Source organism: Eubalaena glacialis, chromosome 7 (genome assembly GCF_028564815.1).
Source record: "Eubalaena glacialis isolate mEubGla1 chromosome 7, mEubGla1.1.hap2.+ XY, whole genome shotgun sequence".
Taxonomy (NCBI): Eukaryota; Metazoa; Chordata; class Mammalia; order Artiodactyla; family Balaenidae; genus Eubalaena; species Eubalaena glacialis.
In genome coordinates this window covers 85,437,503-85,459,943 of record NC_083722.1, presented here as the reverse complement: position 1 = coordinate 85,459,943, position 22,441 = coordinate 85,437,503, and the positions used below count along the sequence as shown (strand labels likewise).

Genomic DNA, 22,441 nt, shown 5'->3' with positions numbered 1-22,441 from the left:
CTGACTTAGGACACAACAAATAGATTTTTGTCTAAATCAGACTCTTAGGATGCAAGGAGTGTTGTGGAGATGGGAACATTTTATTTCCTGCCATAAAAAGAAATCTCTTTTCATTTATGACACAATGAAGTCAATAAAGAAAGGGCTTCATTATAGTCAAAAGACCAATGAATCTCCTTTGGAGATAATCTCTGTATAAATAAAATATGCCAACAAGGTTGGTTTAATCCCAAGGGTTTTAAACTGCATGTTTAAAACCCCTTTATGTGCTGGCACCCTGCTGAAGCCAGTGACCTTCAAATTATTGAGATGTATTTTAACTGCGGGAAAGGCATGAATCATTTCTGGATTTCTAAGCTACTGGTTAGCAGCAACATTTTGTTTTGTAATGCTCTTATTAGAAAGTTAGATTTTCTAATATCCAGAAAAAAAGCATTTATAAGGACATTTGTGTTTGACAACATGCACGTTTGGAAAAGCCCTTTCAACATGCTCTATGAATGGGCTAATTTCATGACCTGAGTTCTGGCTTTAAAAAGCTATATATAACGAAAATCTAAAAGAATAAGTGGCATAATACAGTGAATATAATTTGTAGATGACATATTGTATGTAATGCTTCATTAATAACTACAGCAAAAATCGTATTCAAGCTTATTGTTTCAAAAGAATATCCCAAAGTGGGAAACACTAGATTTTGTAAAATACTTGTAGATGCTAAGAATAATATGGATCTTAAAGGACAGAAATTTGTGACTACTTCAATATCTTAGAAGACAGAATGCTAGAAGGGGGCTGATAGCTAGGTTATTACATTCAATTACGCTTTATCCTCCCACAGTAACCGTGGGAGACCAGTAAGCATGGAACATTTGATTTTGAAAACCCATTAGTGAAAAATATTGAGTCAAAGCCTGCAGTCTCTCCTTTCATTCTCCTGAAGAAGTCACAATTTAACTTAACTGGAAGAAAATCCCCCACTTTTCTCATGCATCATACATGGAGCAGGTACCACAATTTAAACATTTCCTAATAAAAGAATTGATGTCACTTCTCTAGTGATTGGAACTTAACCTCAAAAGCACCTCTTTCCTGTTGGATAATAATACTCTTGCGTGTGGAGTTCCTTCTCATGTGGCGGGATAACTAACCTTAGCCACCATACTGGCTTTACAATTTCCACATTTTACAGAGATGTAGGTGAGACCAGGAAAAAAAAATGTCTTCATTCTCACACCACTGTCTTTGCCAGTTAAACCAGAACACCCTGAAGATTCTAAATTCCTAAATTACAGTTAGATTTAGTAAAACTGATAACTCAAAATTCCTCAAAAATTCCTATAGACTGCTGCCTCCAAGAGATGAGTATCGAAAGGTTAGCAGAAGGTTAGCAAAGGTTAGCAAAGCTTTCCTTAACGTTTCATTTATTTTATAATACTTTTTAAAAGTCAGTGTAACTCATTGACTTCACTTATGCTTTGGGATTTCAAGACCAGAACTGTTTATTTGTGAATTTAAACCTCAGCAGAATCATCCAAAAGTTGGTGATTTAGTGTCTAAATTTATTCAACATTCAACATGTTTGTGAGTTGCTCCTCAAAGCATTTAAATCACACAGACCTACTTTTGCGTAGGGAATGGAGAATGGAGATACTGGTGGTGGGGTGGGGGAGGAGTCTTTTTCTTAGGAAAGAAGAGAATAAATGACTAGGAAACAAGGTAAGAGGAGAGATTTTTTTTTTGCTATGGAGGAAACTTCAACAGAAGAATGATGAAACTCTCTCATGGAGGATGAAAGAGAATTTAATGGAAAAGCAAGTGGTCAGTGCTAGTGAAAGAAGAAGAAAATGATAAAGAACAACAACTCAGAAAAAATTTAAGAGAACAGTCACATGTATTTGAAAATGTCTTGATTTAATGAAGCAAAATCCAAATGAGGAGCCTGAAGTCTTGAGATATCAGGACTGTCAGAGCAGCATGCCAAGAGGTGGCAGAGACATTTCTAAGCATCTGGACTTAGAAGTCACACAAAGATTCCAATGCTAGCTCCACCATTTGTCCACGTAACCTCAAGGAAATTAAATGTCTCTGAGCCTCAGTTTCTTCATCTGTGAAATGGGGATACTGACTGCACCTGTTTCCCTAAGGTTGTAGTGAAAAATAAAGCACGTAGTTTTAATCAATAAATGCTCAATAAGTATTAGATGATGATGATGATGTTTTCTGGAAAAGGTTAAGTGTAAAATAAATTCTAGGATCAGAGTATATTACACATTTTACAATGATGACCTAGGAACTCTATTTTGCAACAGTTCAGTACCTGAATTTTCAGTCTCACCCTGTTGCCCACATTTTAAATCTATATAATGGTTCAGTTTACTGGTCGTTGTCGGGAAATATCTTTTTAAAAAAATTGGTCATAGCAAATGAGGGGTTCAAGTGATAAGTTGATACACCTAGGGCCCAGTAGTCTTTCTTATTAGGTTTTGAACAAAGATAAAATATAAGTGAGATCCAGTGGGCAGAATAAGTATTCCATATAAGCTCTATAAATGTCCTACTATTTTTAAGACCCCAAAACAATTAGATAATTCTTAAGTTAAATCATTTAAAATGATCCCAAGGAGGTCTCCAAGAAAGAAAAATTGTGCTGAAACCTTTAATAGAGTGAAAAAAAGGTGTGATTTCAAAAAAAAAAAAATCGTGTTTTCCTTATATTGATTTTTCCTATGCAAGACATAGTTGCAGTGTAATAACTGGAAGAAACCTTAAGAATAAATACAATCATGGGTTGTTAAAGTAAAATTACAAATCTAACTATTAAATAGGACTATGTACTTTTGTTTAAGAAAAATAAGAGATTGTGATCAAGTTGAAAGATTTTTAAAGAAGGGTCATGTAGGGTAACTTCTTCCCAGTTAAGGGTGAAATAAGTTTTCTGTCTAGGCATGCCCCTAGTGAAGGCTATTGCTGTCTATAAAAACCTGAGAAAACAGTGAAAGAGCAGTCTCGCTTTTGGTTTCGGCAGGTAAGTCCTTTCACGCCACACTGCACTACAGCATTTAAAGTAATTCATTTTCACAAACGTGTTACAACTCATCAAGGATGCACCTACTTATGCCAAGGGAGGCCCAACTGGATACAATGGATTTCTCAGTCAATGGAGAATCTGAAGACATTTTTCCTTCCATGTACTTCTACCACCAGTGAGTAAGAATCAGGAGAAACTCACATTGAAAGAAATGTCTTTGGGTTGTGAGTATTTAATAACTTGGTGATTAAACAGCCTGCTGGGAAGTGAAGCAGAGAACATTCAAAAGCATTTCTGGTCCAAGACAGCTACTCAGAGGTGTGGCAAGGCAGGCACGATTGATGGCATTTTCTGAGGATTCCGGGGAACTGAAGTCCCAAAGTCTAAGCCCAAGAGCATGGCGAGGTCGGCTGCACCCAGTAGATGTGGATCAGTGTTTGGGACAGTCTTAACCTGGGGACCATGCAAATGCTTGCTCTCCATGGCTGCCGGGTTGAGCGATATCATGATTTGGGAAGGAAAGCTTCCACAGCTGACACTTCTGGCTTCCTTTAAGCTTTCCGAAGTGTTTTGACACAAACCATCTTATTTGATCTTTTTTTTAAAATTAATTAATTAATTAATTTTTGGCTGCGCTGGGTCTTCGTTGCTGCGTGCGGGCTTCTCATTGCGGTGGTTTCTCTTGTTGCAGAGCACGGGCTCTAGGCGCCTGGGCTTCAGCAGTTGTGGCACGCAGGCTCAGTAGTTGTGGCTCACAGGCTCTAGAGCACAGGCTCAGTAGTTGTGGTGCACGGGCTTAGCTGCTCTGCCGCCTGTGGGATCTTCCCGGACCAGGGCTCGAACCTGTGTCCCCTGCATTGGCAGGCGGATTCTTAACCACTGCGCCACCAGGGAAGCCCCTTATTTGATCTTTAACACCGCGTCGTTTACAAGTAGGGCAGACATCCTGCTCACTTTGCAGATTCTGGAAACTAAGGCTCAGAGAGGTCAAGGCATTGACCAAAGGTTTCATGGCAGAGGCAGGGCAAGATCCTTGGTGTTCTGACTCCCCATCCAGGGGGAAAAGAAACTAAAAACTGAAAGACAGCCCAAGAAGTATCTCACCATTTAACCTTTTAAAATGGATTTCAATTGCCCAGCTACCCAACAGCTGTGTTTGTCAGCTGAATCAATTCAGAGGAGAGAGTCTCCCAGGCATTTTCCAGAGGGCAACAGATACTCTAGGTGATGCAAGAGGAAAATGATTATGCACAGCTGCTGCGCAAATCTGGTAGATTCAACAAAACTTATTCCCTGGGGATGGTGGGCTGATTCCTGTCTGCCACCTCTCAAAGGCAAGAGTGCAATCTCCTCCACCAACAATAAAGGTCAAGGGTCAGCAGAGAAGAATGAACGTAACACAAAACCTATCCCATCTGTATGGGAATCATTCAGCGGCCACAAAATGATCCAGTAGGGTACTTACCCAGACACTTTTCTGCTATCGTTCTCTTTTCTGTGTGGCAAGCTTTAGTGAGCGAAGCTGACCAGAATGGAGAGAACATGGCCAATTCCAGCAATATCTAATGACTTAACACGTAGAGACATAATGGGCCAAGTAAGTCCCCAACCATAACTGCACCTAGAGAAGATGAGCAAACAACAGCAGCATTCCTTCTGGGTACTCAGAGAAGGACTGCACCTCTGAGCTTCACAGCTACGATCTTTTAAGAACCCTAAGGAAGATTTGCTGATATTTATCATTCATTCATTCTTTCATTCATTCAGAGAGTTTGAGAAGGCCTACTACATGCCAGGTGTTATTCTAGCACTAAGGAGACATCCACCTGCCTTTAGGAAGCTCTCATGGTAGTTGGGGGGGCCATAAACAAACAAGTAAAATATATGGTATATTAGATGATGAAGAAAACCATGCTGGAGAATGAGGCAGACAAGTGGGCTGTGCGGGTATATGGGAGGTGGCACTTAATAAAAGTAGTGCCTCTGCTTACAAAAGAATAATGTCAAGAGGATGAATGTATAAGATATCTGAAGACAGGTATTTACAAGTACAAAATGCAAGCCAGAGGAAGAGAGTTCAATCCTGGCAAAATGGAAGGGGACGCAAAATAAAAATAGTGGGAGACATCTTCAAATCCCTCATGCCATCTATCCCAGCAAACCCGCTGCTGAACTTCTAACGTCTACGGCATTTGTTAGGAATTACTAGTGCCCTCCACCAATCCCTATCCCTAGCAGTAACTGAGTGTTTCCTGTTTGTACCAAGGACACATGAAACAGACACCAGATCAAGAACATCTCCCTAGATCTCCACACAAACAGCCTAAGAACCAAAACTTCCAACACTAAGGTAATCAGTATTTTCAAAGTAAGGAATCTTAGTAGAAATCTTAAAAAAAAAAAACCAAAAAAAACCAGTATTTCAAATTGTGATTTTTTTTTTAAAAAAAGCAAGCACAAATTACCTATCAGAACAAAATTTAGTCCAAGTAGGTTGCAAATTCGTTAAGTACATTTTCCCCTTTTTTCTACTGTTTCTTCCCTTCCCTCTTGTGAATCTACACTATATGAACTCATAGTTATTTGTTCCCCTGAAAGATGATTTCATTACATGGCAGATATGTAAAGGAGTATAGATTTCATTAAATTACCCTTAGTTAAGGCTCTCGTAGACTGGGCAAGCTTGAAAAGGTTATAAAAATAATATTTTGTCATGGCTGTCACATAACACTGAGAACAAAAGAGAAAAACAATTAGCTCACTGGAAACAGGAGTCGTGTCTTACTTACCCGGAATAGGAATGATAGGAATACTTTCATTGGGGACCACCCGAGGTGAACTGCTATCTTCCACATAGAAATGAGCTGTCTGAAAACATTTTCTGTACAGGAAACAGAAAAACATGCAAACAGTGAGAGAAGAGAAATACAGTTTGTCTGAGTTCACCATCTTTCAATTCTTCTTTCAGATTCTCCCAGCTTTAAACTGCACCCAGCACTGAGTGCAGACCCATGGGAAAGTAACAAGATACAAGAAGGACAATATCCAGCCAATTGGAAGAACCCCAAGTAGCTGAAGAATATCCATTTTTTATTATACCATACCCATCCTCAGAGTGAAAAGGGAGAAAACTTAGTAATGAACCACTCAGAAACATGAAAAGTTGGCACCGGCTGTGTAAACCTGCTATACAAACTGCTAGTCTTAGCCCACAATATTCCCAAATTCAACCTGTTCCAGAGGAAGAATTTGCTATTCTAAACCCCTAGCGCCAAGTTCAAAGCACACCTCAAACCCTCCCAAACGCAGTCATCAAACAGCCCGAGCACACAATAGCAGCACATTGTTTGTTAGTGCTCAGCGAAGGCCCTCGGAGCCCCAGACAGCTCTTGACGGGGGTCAGAGGGCTTCCAGGGGGCAGGCACTCAAAATCCCAGGCCCTGGCCAGACAGCATGGGAAACAAGAAGCCGAAGGCTTCAAGTGTCAGCTGCTTGTTGGGGCTTCTGTCTTGTTTTTACCTGGACTTGAGACAAAGCAGGGAGCAAACACTGGTCATCACAGGACAGGCAGTGAAAAGAAAAGCCATCGGCAGCTCACTCAGCCTCTGCCTATTGCTGCCGGCCGGCAGGCCCTCGGCTTTCCTGCAGCCACGTCACTGCTCATTGCGGCCCTAATGAGCTGCCGGAAGCGCAGGCTGAATATTTAATGAGGCTGCTCAGCGTGAATGGCTATTGTGACCAGAGAAGGGTCCCTGTTCATCTGGCAGAGGGGCTTCACAATAGCTGGCCCCACTGCTGGGTCTTTGAGCCAAGCAGGCGGCAACCTTCTGGTGCCCCGTGTCCTGGGACCCATTCCACTCCTCCGGCATCTCTCACCAGGCCCCATTTACACCCACTGCAGCTTTGCTTTTTCGGGGGGCGTATTCCCACCACTGGAATTAAGTCAACTTTTCTTCGGAACTGTCATTGCTCATTGAGTCAGAAGTACCCGGGGATGATTCTGTTGGGTGTACCTTGTTGCTATGAAGCCAAAGAAAAGGGGGTTGGGGGGTGGATCAGAAAGATCAGGGAACTCTAGAGAGCACAGGAGATCTTGGTGGAAGTGAGGAGGCCTCCAGGTCCTACGGATTATTCCCCCTCAGCTTTACATGGAGTGATCAGAAGCACGCACAATCAGAAACGATCGCATGTCACAGTGTGAAGTGTTTTCCTTTAAGCAGTGCCTATTTTCGGATGGAAAGCGGCTCTACCCAACTGTACACCCGGGCATGGCTCTAGAAGCGGTCTGGGTAGCTGCTCCCTACCATCAGGGGATCCTGAACATAAATCACTGCCACTCCGGGCACATCTCACGGGACTGCTCTCGCAGTGCTCTGAACAATGATTTTTTTCTATGAATTGCCTGGCATTTGTAGTATAAATAATAGAACACGTTTTCATCACTCACCGTCTAGCTGCCTCTACCTAAATTTGGAAGGAACAGTCAGCCTGACTTACGCTACATGGACATGCAACGTACAAGGTATTTTAGGGCTGTGGTAGTAACGGAATCTTCTACTGAATGTGAAATGACGCAAATCCATGTGAAAAAAACCCATGATTTTGTTGTTTGAGGTAATAGCTTCTTTCTGTTTCTAAGCTCGTCGGCAAGTTTTCTCTTCTTGGATTCTTCCCCCTACGCCCCTGCCCCCAATTTGCACAGATTTCCAGAATATAACACTAGAGTTAAAACACATAGGATACGGACTTCACAAACTAGCTAGAACCCTAACCACCCAGCGTCATAGCTAAGGAAAATCTACTGTTGTTAAGATATGGACCACTAAAGTATTTAGTGCTATATGACGCTGAAACAAATGGCACACAGTTTACCGGCTCAGACTTTAACTAAGTGAAGAAGGAAAAAAGTGCAAAAAAAGACACCCCACAACAACAACAACAAAGAAATAACTATTTGAAGACCACAATTACTCTACCTGTTAAATTTCTAAGATATAAAGCATCAGTAAAAAGAATCAGTACCGGCCAAGTGACTGTTAACGTCAAGTGACTTGGAAAGGATAAATGACATGGTAGGTTCTTTTTCTGGCAGAAGACAGGCAGACAGTTCACCCAGACTCTCAGTTCCACATAAGGCGAGAGGCTCCACATTCTCTTTGAAAAAAGCAGTGTGTACCGAAGCACATCACACGCTAGTGCCCCATGTGCAGCTGTTTATAATGGGTTTTCCCTGGAGCAAAAGAACTCTGTGATTGCCAGAGAGGAGCACAGCACTGGGATGAAGGTCAGAAACCCGGAGACACAGCTCCCTACATCTGCACCTTGATGCAGGTCATGCGGGCTTTCCTCCCACCCACGGACTCGGGTGGGCACCCAACTACAGAACTTGGGGGCAAATGTCTTCCCTTAGAATAAAGGTTTCAGTGGACCCACTGAACATTTATTCAGTACCCACTACACAGCAAGGATGCATATAACGCATTCTTATGGCTGGAAGCCTTAAAAACACCTCCTTAAGCCTGGCTAAACATTTGAGTAATTTAGAAAGGACTGTGTGCGTACGTAATTCACAATCTCTGCAGAAAAATTAGGAAATAAATACAAATGAACAGAAAGAAAAAACAATCAATTAAAGTTACCCTCATCCTTCTCTTAGTAATCTTCACTATTAATATTTTGGGGTATATCCTTCCACACTTTTCCTCACTTATTGACTGTTCCTTGATCATTGACAGTGAGGGGCTGGGAGCAGAACATAAACAAGACAGCCGAGGTCCCTGCCCTCATGGCTGTTTATATTCTCTTGGGGAAATCAACAACAAACAAGTAAACAAATAATTTCAAATAGTCAAGAGCTATGAAGAAAATAAAACAGGATGAGGTGGTGATAACTGATGCAGGGAGGTGAAGGAAGGGACCTCACCAGGAGGCGGCATCAGAGCTGAGAGCTGACTGAGGAGGACCAGTCGTGGGAGGGTTTGGGGAAGACCATTCTGGGCAGATCCAGGAGCTGGTTAAAAGAGCCTTGGAACACAGTAAGCTCATTCACTGCAGGAACTGAAAGGAAGCCAGACTTAAGAGCAGGGAAAGAAGTGGACCCAGAGAGGTGGGCAAGAGCCAGGTCATGCCAGGTCGAAGGCCACAAGCTTCACTGGCATCTGTGAGCGATGGAAAGCCAACGGAGGGCTTTAATCCACGGACTGGAACGGTCTGACTCATCTCCTTTGAAGCGCTCACTTTGGCTGCTATGTGATGAACAGAGTACAGCGCAGCAAGAACAGAGCAAGGAGATCCATCAGGGGCTACTGATGTAATCTCACCCAAATACAGACAGGCAGATCAAGATGAGGTCATATTATATGTATCTCCTTGATAACAAATATGAACTGACATCTCACATTAATGTCTCTTCCACTTCATGGATGCACCACATTGTTAGATATTTAACTTATTATTTCTTGAATAACTATTGACTGGGGGTCTACTTTGGGCGAGGGACTGACTACGGTGCTCAGCTGTGGTCATCTTTTCACTACCAGTGACCACACGGAGATGAACACTCTGCGGGTACAAATTCTACACGGTGAGTTTAAAATCTAAGAAAAGGGGCTGGTTCAGAGTCGTTATCACATGACATTTTATTTAACTTGCTCATCTCAGAGAAATCTCATGAGAGCGTTTGTTTTTTTTTTTTTTTTACCTGCAGCAGTATCCAGGAATAAAAATGTAAAGGCAGTGATTTTGGAGAAGAGGAAAAGAAAATGGAAGTTTTAATGCCTCTTAATGTCTCAACTGTGATGTGTTCGAAGAGGCAGTCTTGTCTCTAATTCTGAGCTCAGGAAAATGGAGATAAAATTTCTGAAAATGCCCGAGTGTGTCACCGAGCATGCAATTTCAAAGTTCTGTCTAGGTCCAATTCACTTTTAAATAACTGACTCTAAAACCCCTCATTCAATGAAAAAGATTCTAGGATCATCAAGAGCCATTTTCTAAAATTATTTCTTCACAGTGAGCATTTGTTTATGCCAGTACCTTAAAAAGGGAAAACAATAAAGTAGATCATGTTTGGAATAAAAAAAATACATTTTCAAGTTTCACTACAAATTACAGTCTGATGGGTTCCCACCATAAATTCTGTTTTCACTGCTTGCCGCCTTCTTTCTTTCTTTCCTTTTTCTCTGCCCACCCCTACCCCTATATATATGCTTTAAGGAACTGAGAACAGATCTTTTTTTTTTTTTCATTGACCCTGACTGGCTTAGTAATGATCCAAATTAGTTATCTTTTACTTTGCCTCATCTACCTTTGAGCATGTATTTTCCTGACACTCTGAGTTTCCCAATTTAGGAGTTTAAGTCCACCTTAGTTTTGGAGGGTCCTGAAGTCAGTCAGCTCCCCCCAACAACCCATGCACGCACGCACGCGCACCCCACTGAAGTTTCAATCACGCACTAGTTATCACCCAGCAGCACGTATCTCTTTGGTTTGGGCAGCTTTTAAAATAGAGAAAAACGGTTCCCGAGAGTCTCCAGCACTCTAGGAAAGCCCTAACAAAATAAAACAATCTTGAATGGCAGGCACCTTAAAAATGCCCAGAGAAGACTCTAGATTTTTAAGGGTCCCCTATGAGATAGGAAACAGTATTAAGAATTCAAGGATGGGGAAGTCCCTGGTGGTCCAGTGGTTAAGACTCTGCGCTCCCAATGCAGGGGGATGGGTTTGATCCCTGGTCAGGGAACTAAGATCCCTCATGCCACACAGCGCAGCCAAAAAAAAAAAAAAAGTTAAAAAAAATAGAATTCAAGGACGTTAACATAAACACAGAAAGAAAAACTGTATTGCATATACTTGAATAAAAACATGAAAGGTCTTCTGCTTTGTTTCTGTTATAAGTTTCTCGGAAATAGGATGGAATTCTCCAAGTCAGAGCCAAGTGTTCTGCCCCTGTATGGAACAAAAGTCTCAGAGCACAGAAGAAACTCAGATTTCTCAAATGAAAGTTCTTCCTCCTAAAGCTACCTTTTAAGCCACCTTTGTGGCTTTATGGCTCTACCTGTCTGCCAGCAAAATAAATTTTAGTTTCTATGAAGGAATTGAAGATGTCGATGCTAACTTTACTATCAAGCAGTTCATGATGTTCTGATGTCCTGAATTCCAGGCGTCCTGCCACTTGAACAAATTTGAAAACCACCGAGTTAGATGGCTTTGTAAACTCCCCCTCCCTGGCCCATGAAGCAAGTACCACGATAGAGTGCCATCACACGTTCACCGAACGCTCCCAGATGGACGCAAGAAAAAGACATCCCAGTTTGCAGGAGATACTTTTCCTCCATTCAACTTGCGGGGAATCTGGGCCAGAACAAAAATGAAATGGGAGATGTGAGTCTCTGGGTCCCACTTCTCCTATGCCTCTCACAGACTAAGCATCTCTCACCTTGAAGGAGAGTCTACCGTTTAACGGTATGCATGTTTCATATGACACAGCCCCGGAACACAAGCCAAATGCTTCTGGTTCTTGACCAAAGATAGTCAACTATGTGTATCTCACAGGAAGTTCTAAGTAGCAAAATGGAAAAAAGCTTTCTGTATTACTCTCCATTCCTTCATCCCTTTTTAGAAAACCAAGATGGGCTCATAGTTTAAGATTTCTAAGAAAGGCTTGACTAGAAGTGAAGAGGATCATGTACTATATCCTCTCCAGCAGTTGATCAGAAGTGGATCCTGGCTAGCAGCTCCCTGGTCTCAAGACCACACCCCACTACCTGTGCTCCAGACCCATCCAGTGTCTGAAGGCCTCGTGGCAGGAATGGGCACGTATGCATCAGCCTGGCTTCTGAAAACCCACAGACACTTAAAGCTTACAGTCATGAACAATGGGTCTCGGACTGAAATTTCTAAAAATAACTTTTCATTCTTTCAAATAAGGCATATATTTTGAAGAGAGACTTTTTCAAAAATCAAAAATTCTACTCTTGAGAAAGCACAGCCCGTGTCAAAGTACATCTTCTAGTCAGGATGCAGTAGATACCAACTGAGATCAGTAAGCCATCAATGCCAATTCCCAGAGCTCCCCACCGAAACACACATGCTGCCAGCACAGGACAGGCTGGTGTGTTTAATTGGCTCTTTTGACGAATGAAATACACACACACACACACACACACACACACCCACCCAGCTACTCTGGCAGTGCTTTATAAATTAATAAATAGACTCAAGTTACAGAGGCTTCCTATTCAAACAAAATGCAGCAAACTACAAAGATAAGCAGGAACCCTCCAGACTCTCCCTTCCTTGCCTCTCATTTCTTTCCAGGAATCTGACACATCTTAAGGCAGAACACCCAGTGAGACCAAACTTCTGCAGAAAGGCTTTCCTTTCTGCCGCTCCTGTTTTCCCAGGTACCTGCTTAGATAACCTCTGATGTGTCCTAACAATTTTCTTACTTAGATCTCTTTCTGCCCCTCGAACAGGAAGCTGGGAATAATTTAGGTGACCGATGCTTTTCAAAAGCTAAGTGCCGACCTCCAGTCCAGCAAGACTGAATATTGGAAACGTGTGGAATTCCACTCCGTACGGCTCCTCCGAAGGCAGAAATCCAGACCCGCTTACAGGAGAGGGGGTTTCTGAGCTCTCTAGAAGTCTGGGTCAAAATGGGCATCCCTTTGGCAAGCTTGAGATGTCACCCTGTTGTCATCCAGGGTCCTCGGCTTATAGTAACACTGCCCTTAGCATCAGTATGACTGACGGGGCCGGGGCAAGAGCAGGATCACAACGCGATTTCTAGACTCCTGTGAAAAACCTGGGATTACAAAATAACCAAACATTGATATACAGGGATTAGGAGCCAAGTCACTGTCTTCAAATTGAGCTCAATGGTTTTATAATCACATCGGAGTGACAAGGAGTTCGTCAGTGGCGTGCAGCTCAAAATGCTAATTGCAGGCTAGAACGGGCCATTGGCTGAGCTGCTGTTGAATATTAATTAAGTAATCGTAACTGATTTGTATACTGCCCTCATCTAAATTTACGGCGGCACGCCCGCTAATAATCCCGTTCATTCTCACGCTGTCGAGTACAGAAATCACGTTAGCATTTACTTTTGTAAATGGAGCTGTTGTAGTAAACCGTGTATGAATAAGAGCCACTTATAAATAGAAAGTGGGAACACGTTCGCATGCCTTCCAGGAAGATGACTGAGGGCTGTGTTAAAAAGACATGGATTGATATATTAGGGCAAAATGTTTCAAGAAATGGAAGTGACAAAGACAACAAGAGAAGGAAAATCTGTGGGCGTTGATGGGCTTTTCCTCAAAGAGGAGGGTCTGCTAGAAATAATGCGGGGGTCCCGCTTGGAAAAGAGCCCAGTGTAAGTTCTGAGCTGAGGGGTTTCACATTGCAACCACTCACTTGCGGTTAAGTTTCCTTCACTTCATGTTAAATGACTCTGTTTGTAAAACTCAGTTTATACTTGGAGTATCTTTTCAGGAGGGGATCTTCTAGAAAAAAGAACTGAGGGCTGTGTTTCTCATTTGCATATTCTCCAAACCGTCAGAGAGACACGGGATCTGACAAATACCAGTGTCCTTGTGGGGATAACCTAATGGCATAATTCACATCAGGGCTATCTTGGAAATCCTGGGACAGATGGTTGTCATAACCTGGATCAGTGGGGCTAGTCAGGTGTGAGGAGGAGATGATGGGAGGAAGGCAAGAGAAAAGCGAACAAAATTATGTTGAAGCTGAGTGGCGGGGGGCGTGACAGAGCAAAGAGATATTAAATGAGGAGAAAGTGTTTTGAAATATTTTGGATCTCACATGGGTAGGAGGGATGTGCCGTTCAAGTCTCGTTACAGCTGGAAGTGACAAAAATCTGATTTCTGCAGTGAGAATTTTACTGGAGGATACAAACTGCCTGCAATTAACATCTTAGGAAGGTGGGAGAAAATTAACAAATTATATCCACATCAGTGGTCTCAAGGCAACATACCTCCTGGCTAGATATTAAGTTTGCCAAGAAACCCTTGCAGACACCCTGAAGTACTGGTAACGCTTTCCAGGAGATAAGAGAGGAAAAGGTCACTTCATAAACCACATTTTGACAAGACTGAGAACCTGAACAGGGCAGTTTGTATGTTCCAGCTGGTTTTAAGGAAACGAGCTCTGAACAGTCCTTGCCAACACTCCCAGCTGTTACCCAGAAAGAAGGCTTTGAAGTCATCTCCCGTTTAGTTAGGACCCTGGCCTGGAATGTTCTCCATTTTCTGGACTGAGGCTTCAGGAACTCTTCACCTTATCTTGCCGCTGTTTTAGAGCCCTGACACAATTCCCCACTGCCTGGGAGGGTTAACGGGGACAGAATGGTCCAACTTATTTTGGGCAGGAGCCAGGACAAGGAAATTCACATTTTACTTATTGCACATGTGATTCATATCTGTATCATAAAATGGTCTGGTAAAAACCTTTGGCAACTACTTATTTCATTAACATACTGACTGAACTAAGTCAGTCAGGCTTTTGCTGTAAGAGTCTTATTTTGAGGATCTAGTGAGGTATTACGTGCTTCCTCACTAAACAGCCCCAGATTGCAGTACTTTTTAAATACCTGGGACCATCTGGGGGAAAAAAGAAAGTTGATTCAGACATCACACTATCAACCAGGTTAAATTCCAAATGATTTAAGAATTTCACATTAAAATTTGAAGCCATAAAAGTACCTAAACAAAAGTAACCTCAGAATGGGGAAAGATTTTCTAATGACGACTCAAAACTCAGAAACCAAAGAAGAGTGAGGTTAGACAAAGGGGCCAAGAGGAGCAGGGCCCCCTGTCCCCTGGAAGGCTGTTTATAGAGCAGCAGAGGATGCAACTGGGTCAGGGGGCTCCACAAAAGCTCCTGGGGATAGAGCAGGGGGAGGGGAGGGGAAAGTGGGCTGGCTGGAGGTCTTCAGGACACAGAACCCTCAGGAGGAGTGAGGAATGGCAGGCTCTGGAGGGAGAGAGTATGGCAGGGTAGCCAGCAGAAGGAAGAGCAGAGACTTGAGAACAGGTCTTTACCAGGCCCATATCTTCACCATGGAGTAGTCGGCACAGCACGTGGGGCAGTGAGGAGAAGCGGCGCCGCTAAGGACTCAGACCACAGGGGAGGCAGCCCCCACTCGGCCACCTGAGCAGGGTGGCCCCGACAAGTGACTTCTCAGAGCCCCGGTTCCCTCGTCTTCTAATGGGGTAATACATTTCACGCACTAAGCATTTTACACCTATTACCTCATTTACTCTTCACAGCCCCGCGACAAGGAACGATCACTAGACCCATTTTCTAGATGAGTCAGTTGAGGCTCAGAGGGCTTCGGGAAGTAACTCAAGGTCACAGAGCCAGGAAGAGGTAGAGCTGCACTGAGAGCTCACAACTCCCTGAGCCAAGGTCTGTCTTAGTTGCTATTCTATAAAAAAAAGTAAAGTCAAAGACATGATTCACAAGTAGGTGAACTCTATAAATACTTGTAGTTTCCCAAGATAGTTCTCAACTTCTAGACCTACATAAAACTGTGCTTCCCCCAAGCTTCTGGCACTCAGAAGTACAGAAGATACCAGAGGGACTGAAGTGCTTTATAACAAAACATAGCCTCTCAGGATCTGAAATATATCTCTAACGAGCACACTCCCACATTTGGGGCCAAGTACAAAAATTAGACTTAGTAACAGTCTAACAGTCCACTTGGCTATGGCATCATTTCTGGAAAGGACTTAGAAATTGGAAGAGCATTTATCTTTGTGCCATCCACGAGGTAATGCTGGCTTTTAAAAGTGTTACAGTCAAAACCACATTATATTTATAATGAACTGGGCATAAAAGTTAGGCATTTAATTGATGTTCAAGGTCTCCCTCTTAAGATTAGATCTTTGAATCGAAAGCTTGTACAGAGGGGTTTCTCTTTCAGTTTTTACCCTTGGAGTGTTGAAAATGTGATTCAAAATTGAAGACTTCAATAAGTAAAAAGAGATCATAAAAAGAATAATTACATTACCAGAGTCAGCAGTTACTGCCTTTCTCTAAAAGGCCAAAATTGCACCGTTGACCTTAAAAGAAGATGGATCATAGAATTTCTCATTCATCTCCCATAATTCTTATACTATACCGTCTTAGGATAGGTATACGTCTCATAGGTATCCCTGATTATAGTGGGTGGATATCTACAATTTCATCTAATAATCGGATTTACCCACAACCAATGGAGACAAATAATTCCATGTAAAAATTCTAATATAAATTCAATAAATTGGTTCATTGAAAGTAATAAAGGACTACTCACAACAAAATATTAATTAGTAAATTATCCTAATTGGCCATTTAATATTAAAGTATTAATTACCATATTAAGCAGAGTTTGCCTAGATAAGCCTTACAGAAGTATTATCAAGGGCTCATGTGTGGTGATTAAAATTACATAATCCCAACTTCTAAAGGTTTATTATAAATCTTTCCAGGATAATAATTTTTTCAAGTATTCAAGCTATCTAGAACTTTATTTTTTTAAATTTTAGCCTTCTTATGGAAAATCACATGATGTAACCCCATTTACTTTTTCTTCCCTTCCTAGTTGTCTTCTTTAACTCTTCTATAAATTTAGGTTTCTACAAGATATTTTTCACTTATAAGGCTAAATGCATGCACAAACTGTTTTTTTAAAGCTCTCAAACATGCAAACATCTGAAATTTCAGAAAGAAAATGGATGCAACAGACATACAGACACATAAACACAGAACACACCCCCATCCTAGAAACAAAAAACATCCCCCCAAATGGCAAAATCAAGCAAAGCAAGCACACACAGGACATAAATTTAGTTGCTACCAGCTACCTGCAAGCTGCATTGGTATTTGCAAGTCATACTTTTGGGAGCTGGGGTAGAACAGGTGAGTTTCAGCACCGTGCTGTCTAGAGGGCTTTAATCCCCATGGCAACAGAACAAAAATCCGGCAAGCCAGTCCCGGCCAAAGAGACACCCCCCCCCCACCTTAAGCTTGACTGCCCCTCACCTGCTCCCCTTCTCTCCTCTCTCCCCAGAAGAAGGCACTTCATGGAAACGTCTGGGAAAGCCCTTGGACTTTATTTTGTTACACCCTCTAAATAGACAAAAAACAAAAGAGAACAGGTGTAGCAGACAATACTTTCAAATGGCCACCAAGAGTTCCACCGATTCCCCCCTCCCACCTATCACAGACAAACCCCACCATCAGGCCTCACTGGGGGCACGTTCCATAGGGAAAGGTTACACACAATGATATCTGGGCTTGTTAAGGTCTTTTATGCTGAGGTAAGAAATGGGAAATGGGAACTTTGCTCTTAAAAAACTGTCTTTAGGTATTAGAAACCTCTATCACCCCTGGTGTTAATGGAAGGTAAAGATATCACCAACCTTGGCTGCGTGAACACAGCCTGAAGGGGGCTAGTGCGCCACAGCTAGCTGGGAGGGAGTCCGGGAAAAAGTCTGGAGCTGCCAAAGAGGCAAGAGACCATTGTTTTGGGGTGCGTGAGGAGAAGGGATTCAGAGCACCACCTAAATGAGCTCCAGAGATGGGCGCGAGCCACGGCTATCAGCACGGACCCCAGAGACAGTCATGAGACGCTAAGGCTGCTGCAGCCACCACCAAGAAGCCTGTGTGCAAGCACAGGTCACTCTCCACACCGCCCCTCCCGGGAGCCTGTGCAGCCCGCCACTGCCAGGGTCCCGTGATCCAGGGACAATTTCCCCGGGAGAGCGCACGGCGTGCCTCAGGCTGGTGCAACATCACGCTGGCCTCTGCCGCCGCAGGCTCGCCCCGCCTCTGTACCCCTCCCTCCCCCGGGCCTGAGTGAGCCAGAGCCCCCAAATCAGCTGCTCCTTTAACCCTGTCCTGTCTGAGCGAAGGACAGACGCCCTCAGGCGACCTACATGCAGAGGCGGGGCCAAATCCAAAGCTGAACCCCGGGAGCTGTGCAAACAAACAAGAGAAAGGAAAATCTCTCCCAGCAGCCTCAGGAGCAGCGGATTAAATCTCCACAATCAACTGGATGTACCCTGCATCTGTGGAATACCTGAATAGACAACGAATCATCCCAAATTGAGGAGGTGGACTTTATGTGATTTTCTCTGTATAGTTTTGCTTTTACCATTTGTCCTAAGGTTCTGTCTTTTTTTTTTTTTTTTTTAGTATAGTTTTTTAGTGCTTGTTATCACTGGTGGATTTGTTTTTTGGATTGGTTGCTCTCTTCTTTCTTTTTTATTACTTTAAAATTTTTTCTTTATTTTTAATAAATTTTTATTTTAATAACTTTATTTTATTTTTCTCTTTCTATCTTTCTTTTTTTCTCCCTTTTCTTCTGAGCCATGTGGCGGACAGGGTCTTGGTGCTCCGGCCGGGTGTCAGGCCTGTGCCTCTGAGGTGGGAGAGCTGAGTGTAGGACATTGGTCCACCAGAGACATCCTGGATCCATGCAATATTAAACAGCAGAAGCTCTTCCAAAGATCTCCATCTCAACACTAAGACCCAGCTCCACTCAACGACCAGCAAGCTACAGTGCTAGACACCCTACGCAAAACAACTAGCAAGACAGGAACACAACCCCACCCATTAGAAGAGGGTCCCTAAAATCAAAATAAGGTCACAGACACCCCAAAACACACCACCGGATGTGGTCCTGCCCGCCACAAAGACAAGATCCAGCCTCATCCACCAGAACACAGGCACCAGTCCCCTCCACCAGGAAGCCTACACAACCCACTGAACCAACCTTAGCCACTGGGGGCAGACACCAAAAACAACGGGAACTACAAACCTGCATCCTGTGAAAAGGAGACCCCAAACACACTAAGTTAAGCAAAATGAGAAGACATAGAAACAGCAGATGAAGAAGCAAGGTAAAAACCCACCAGACCAAACAAATGAAGAGGAAATAGGCAGTCTACCTGAAAAAGAATTCAGAGTAATGATAGTAAAGGTGATCCAAAATCTTGGAAATAGAATGGAGAAAATACAAGAAACGTTTAACAAGGACGTAGAAGAACTAGAGAGCAAACAAATAATGGTGAACAACACAATAAATGAAATGAAAAATTCTCTGGAAGGGATCAATAGCAGATAACTGAGGCAGAAGAACGGATAAGTGACCTGGAAGATAAAATAGTGCAAATAACTACCACAGAGCAGAATAAAGAAAAAAGAATGAAAAGAATTGAGGACAGTCTCAGAGACCTCTGGTACAACATTGAACTCATCAACATTCAAATTATAGGGGTCCCAGAAGAAGAAGAGAAAAAGAAAGGGACTGAGAAAATATTTGAAGAGATTATAGTTGAAAACTTCCCTAACACGGGAAAGGAAATAGCCACCCAAGTCCAGGAAGCACAGAGAGTCCCATACAGGATAAATCCAAGGAGAAATGCACCAAGACACATATTAATCAAACTATCAAAAATTAAACACAAAGAAAAAATATTAAAAGCAGCAAGGGAAAAACAACAAATAACATACAAGGGAATCCCCATAAGGTTAACAGCTGATCTTTCAGCAGAAACTCTGCAAGCCAGAAGGGAGTGGCAAGACATATTTAAAGTGATGAAAGGGAAAAACCTACAACCAAGACTACTCTACCCAGCAAGGATCTCATTCAGATTCGATGGCGTAATTAAAACCTTTACAGACAAGCAAAAGCTAAGAGAATTCACCACCACCAAACCAGCTTTATAACAAATGCTAAAGGAACTTCTCTAGGCAGGAAACACAAGAGAAGGAAAAGACCTACAATAACAAACCCCAAACAATTAAGAAAATGGTAATAGGAACATACATATTGATAACTACCTTAAATGTAAATGGATTAAATGCTCCAACCAAAAGACAAAGACTGGCTGAATGGATACAAAAACAAGACCCGTATATATGCTGTCTACAAGAGACCCACTTCAGACCTAGGGACACATACAGACTGAAAGTGAGGGGATGGAAAAAGATATTCCACGCAAATGGATATCAAAGGAAAGTTGGAGTACCAATTCTCATATCAGACAAAATAAGACTTTAAAATAAAGACTATTACAAGAGACAAAGAGGACACTACATAATGATCAAGAGATCAATCCAAGAAGAAGATATAACAATTGTAAATACTTATGCACCCAACACTGGAGCACCTCAATACATAAGGCAAATGCTAACAGCAATAAAAAGGGGAAATCAACAGTAACACAATCATACTAGGGGACTTTAACACCCCACTTTCACCAATGGACAGATCCAAAATGAAAATAAATAAGGAAACACAAGCTTTAAATGATACATTAAACAAGATGGACTTAACTGATATTTATAGGACATTCCATCCAAAAACAACAGAATACACTTTCTTCTCAAGTGTGCACAGAACATTCTGCAGGATAGATCATATCTTGGGTCACAAATCAAGCCTTGGTAAATTTAAGAAAATTGAAATCATATCAAGTATCTTTTCTGACCACACGCTATGGGACTAGATATCAATTACAGGAAAAAAATCTGTAAAAAATACAGACACATGGAGGCTAAACAATACACTACTAAATAACCAAGAGATCACTGAAGAAATCAAAGAGGAAATCAAAAAATACCTAGAAACAAATGACAATGAAAACACGACGACCCAAAACCTATGGGATGCAGCAAAAGCAGTTCTAAGAGGGAAGTTTATAGCAATATAATCCTACCTCAAGAAACAAGAAACATCTCAAATAAACAAGCTAACCTTACACCTAAAGCAATTCGAGAAAGAAGGAAAAAAAACCCCCAAAGTTAGCAAAAGGAAAGAAATCATAAAGATCAGATCAGAAATAAATGAAAAAGAAATGAAGGAAATGACAGCAAAGATCAATAAAACTACAAGCTGGTTCTTTGAGAAGATAAACAAAATTGATAAACCATTAGCCAGACTCATCAAGAAAAAAAGGGGGAAGACTCAAATCAACAGAATTAGAAATGAAAAAGGAGAAGTAACAACTGACACTGCAGAAATACAAAGGAACATGAGAGATTACTACAAGCAACTCTATGCCAATAAAATGGACAACCTGGAAGAAATGGACACATTCTTAGAAAATCACAACCTTCCAAGACTGAACCAGGAAGAAATAGAAAGTATAAACAGACCAATCACAAGCACTGAAATTGAGACTGTGATTAAAAATCTTCCAACAAACAAAAGCCCAGGACCAGATGGCTTCACAGGCGAATTCTATCAAACATTTAGAGAAGAGCTAACACCTATCCTTCTCAAACTCTTCCAAAGTATAGCAGAGGGAGGAACACTCCCAAACTCATTCTACGAGGCCACCATCACCCTGATACCAAAACCAGACAAAGATGTCACCAAGAAAGAAAACTACAGGCCAATATCACTGATGAACATAGATGCAAAAATCCTCAACAAAATACTAGCAAACAGAATCCAACAGCACATTAAAAGGATCATACAACATGATCAAGTGGGGTTTATCCCAGGAATGCAAGGATTCTTCAATATACGCAAATCAATCAATGTGATACACCATATTAACAAATTGAAGGAGAAAAACCATATGATCATCTCAATAGATGCAGAAAAAGCTTTCGACCAAATTCAACACCCATTTATGATAAAAACCCTCCAGAAAGTAGGCATAGAGGGCACTTACCTCAACATAATGAAGGCCATATATGACAAACCCACAGCCAACATCGTTCTCAATGGTGAAAAACTAAACCATTTCCTCTAAGATCAGGAACAAGACAAGGTTGTCCACTCTCCCCACTATTATTCAACATAGTTTTGGAAGTTTTAGCCACAGCAATCAGAGAAGAAAAAGAAATAAAAGCTTTCCAAATCAGAAAAGGAGAAGTAAATCTGTCACTGTTTGCAGATGACATGATACTATACATACAGAATCCTAAAGATGCTATCAGAAAACTACTAGAGCTAATCAATGAATCTGGTAAAGTAGCAGGATACAAAATTAATGCACAGAAATCTCTTGCATTCCTATACACTAATGATGAAAAATCTGAAAGAGAAATTAAGGAAACACTCCCATTTACCATTGCAACAAAAAGAAAAAAATACCTAGGAATAAACCTACCTAAGGAGACAAAAGACCTGTATGCAGAAAACTATAAGACACTGATGAAAGACATTAAAGATGATACAAACAGATGGAGAGATATACCATGTTCTTGGATTGGAAGAATCAATATTGTGAAAATGAGTATACTCCCCAAAGCAATCTACAGATTCAATGCAATCCCTATCAAACAACCAATAGCATTTTTCATAGAACTAGAACAAAAAATTGCACAATTTGTATGGAAACACAAAAGGCCCCGAATAGCCAAAGCAATCTTGAGAAAGAAAAACGGAGCTGA

At 41.8% G+C, this 22,441-nt stretch overlaps 1 protein-coding gene across 3 annotated transcripts in view; it reads right to left on the bottom strand.

Moving 5' to 3' along the window:
* PTPRG (protein tyrosine phosphatase receptor type G) overlaps nucleotides 1–22,441 on the bottom strand; it is a 729,368-nt gene that overhangs the window by 52,639 nt on the left and 654,288 nt on the right. For 2 of the 3 annotated variants that reach the window (XM_061197096.1, XM_061197098.1), the window contains exons 14-15: nucleotides 17,072–17,158; nucleotides 5,821–5,912 (exon numbers count right to left, since the gene is read on the bottom strand). In XM_061197096.1, coding sequence (XP_061053079.1) covers nucleotides 5,821–5,912; nucleotides 17,072–17,158 — 179 coding nt within the window. The remainder of the gene's footprint in view (nucleotides 1–5,820; nucleotides 5,913–17,071; nucleotides 17,159–22,441) is intronic. The other variant, XM_061197097.1, reaches the window with a different exon arrangement.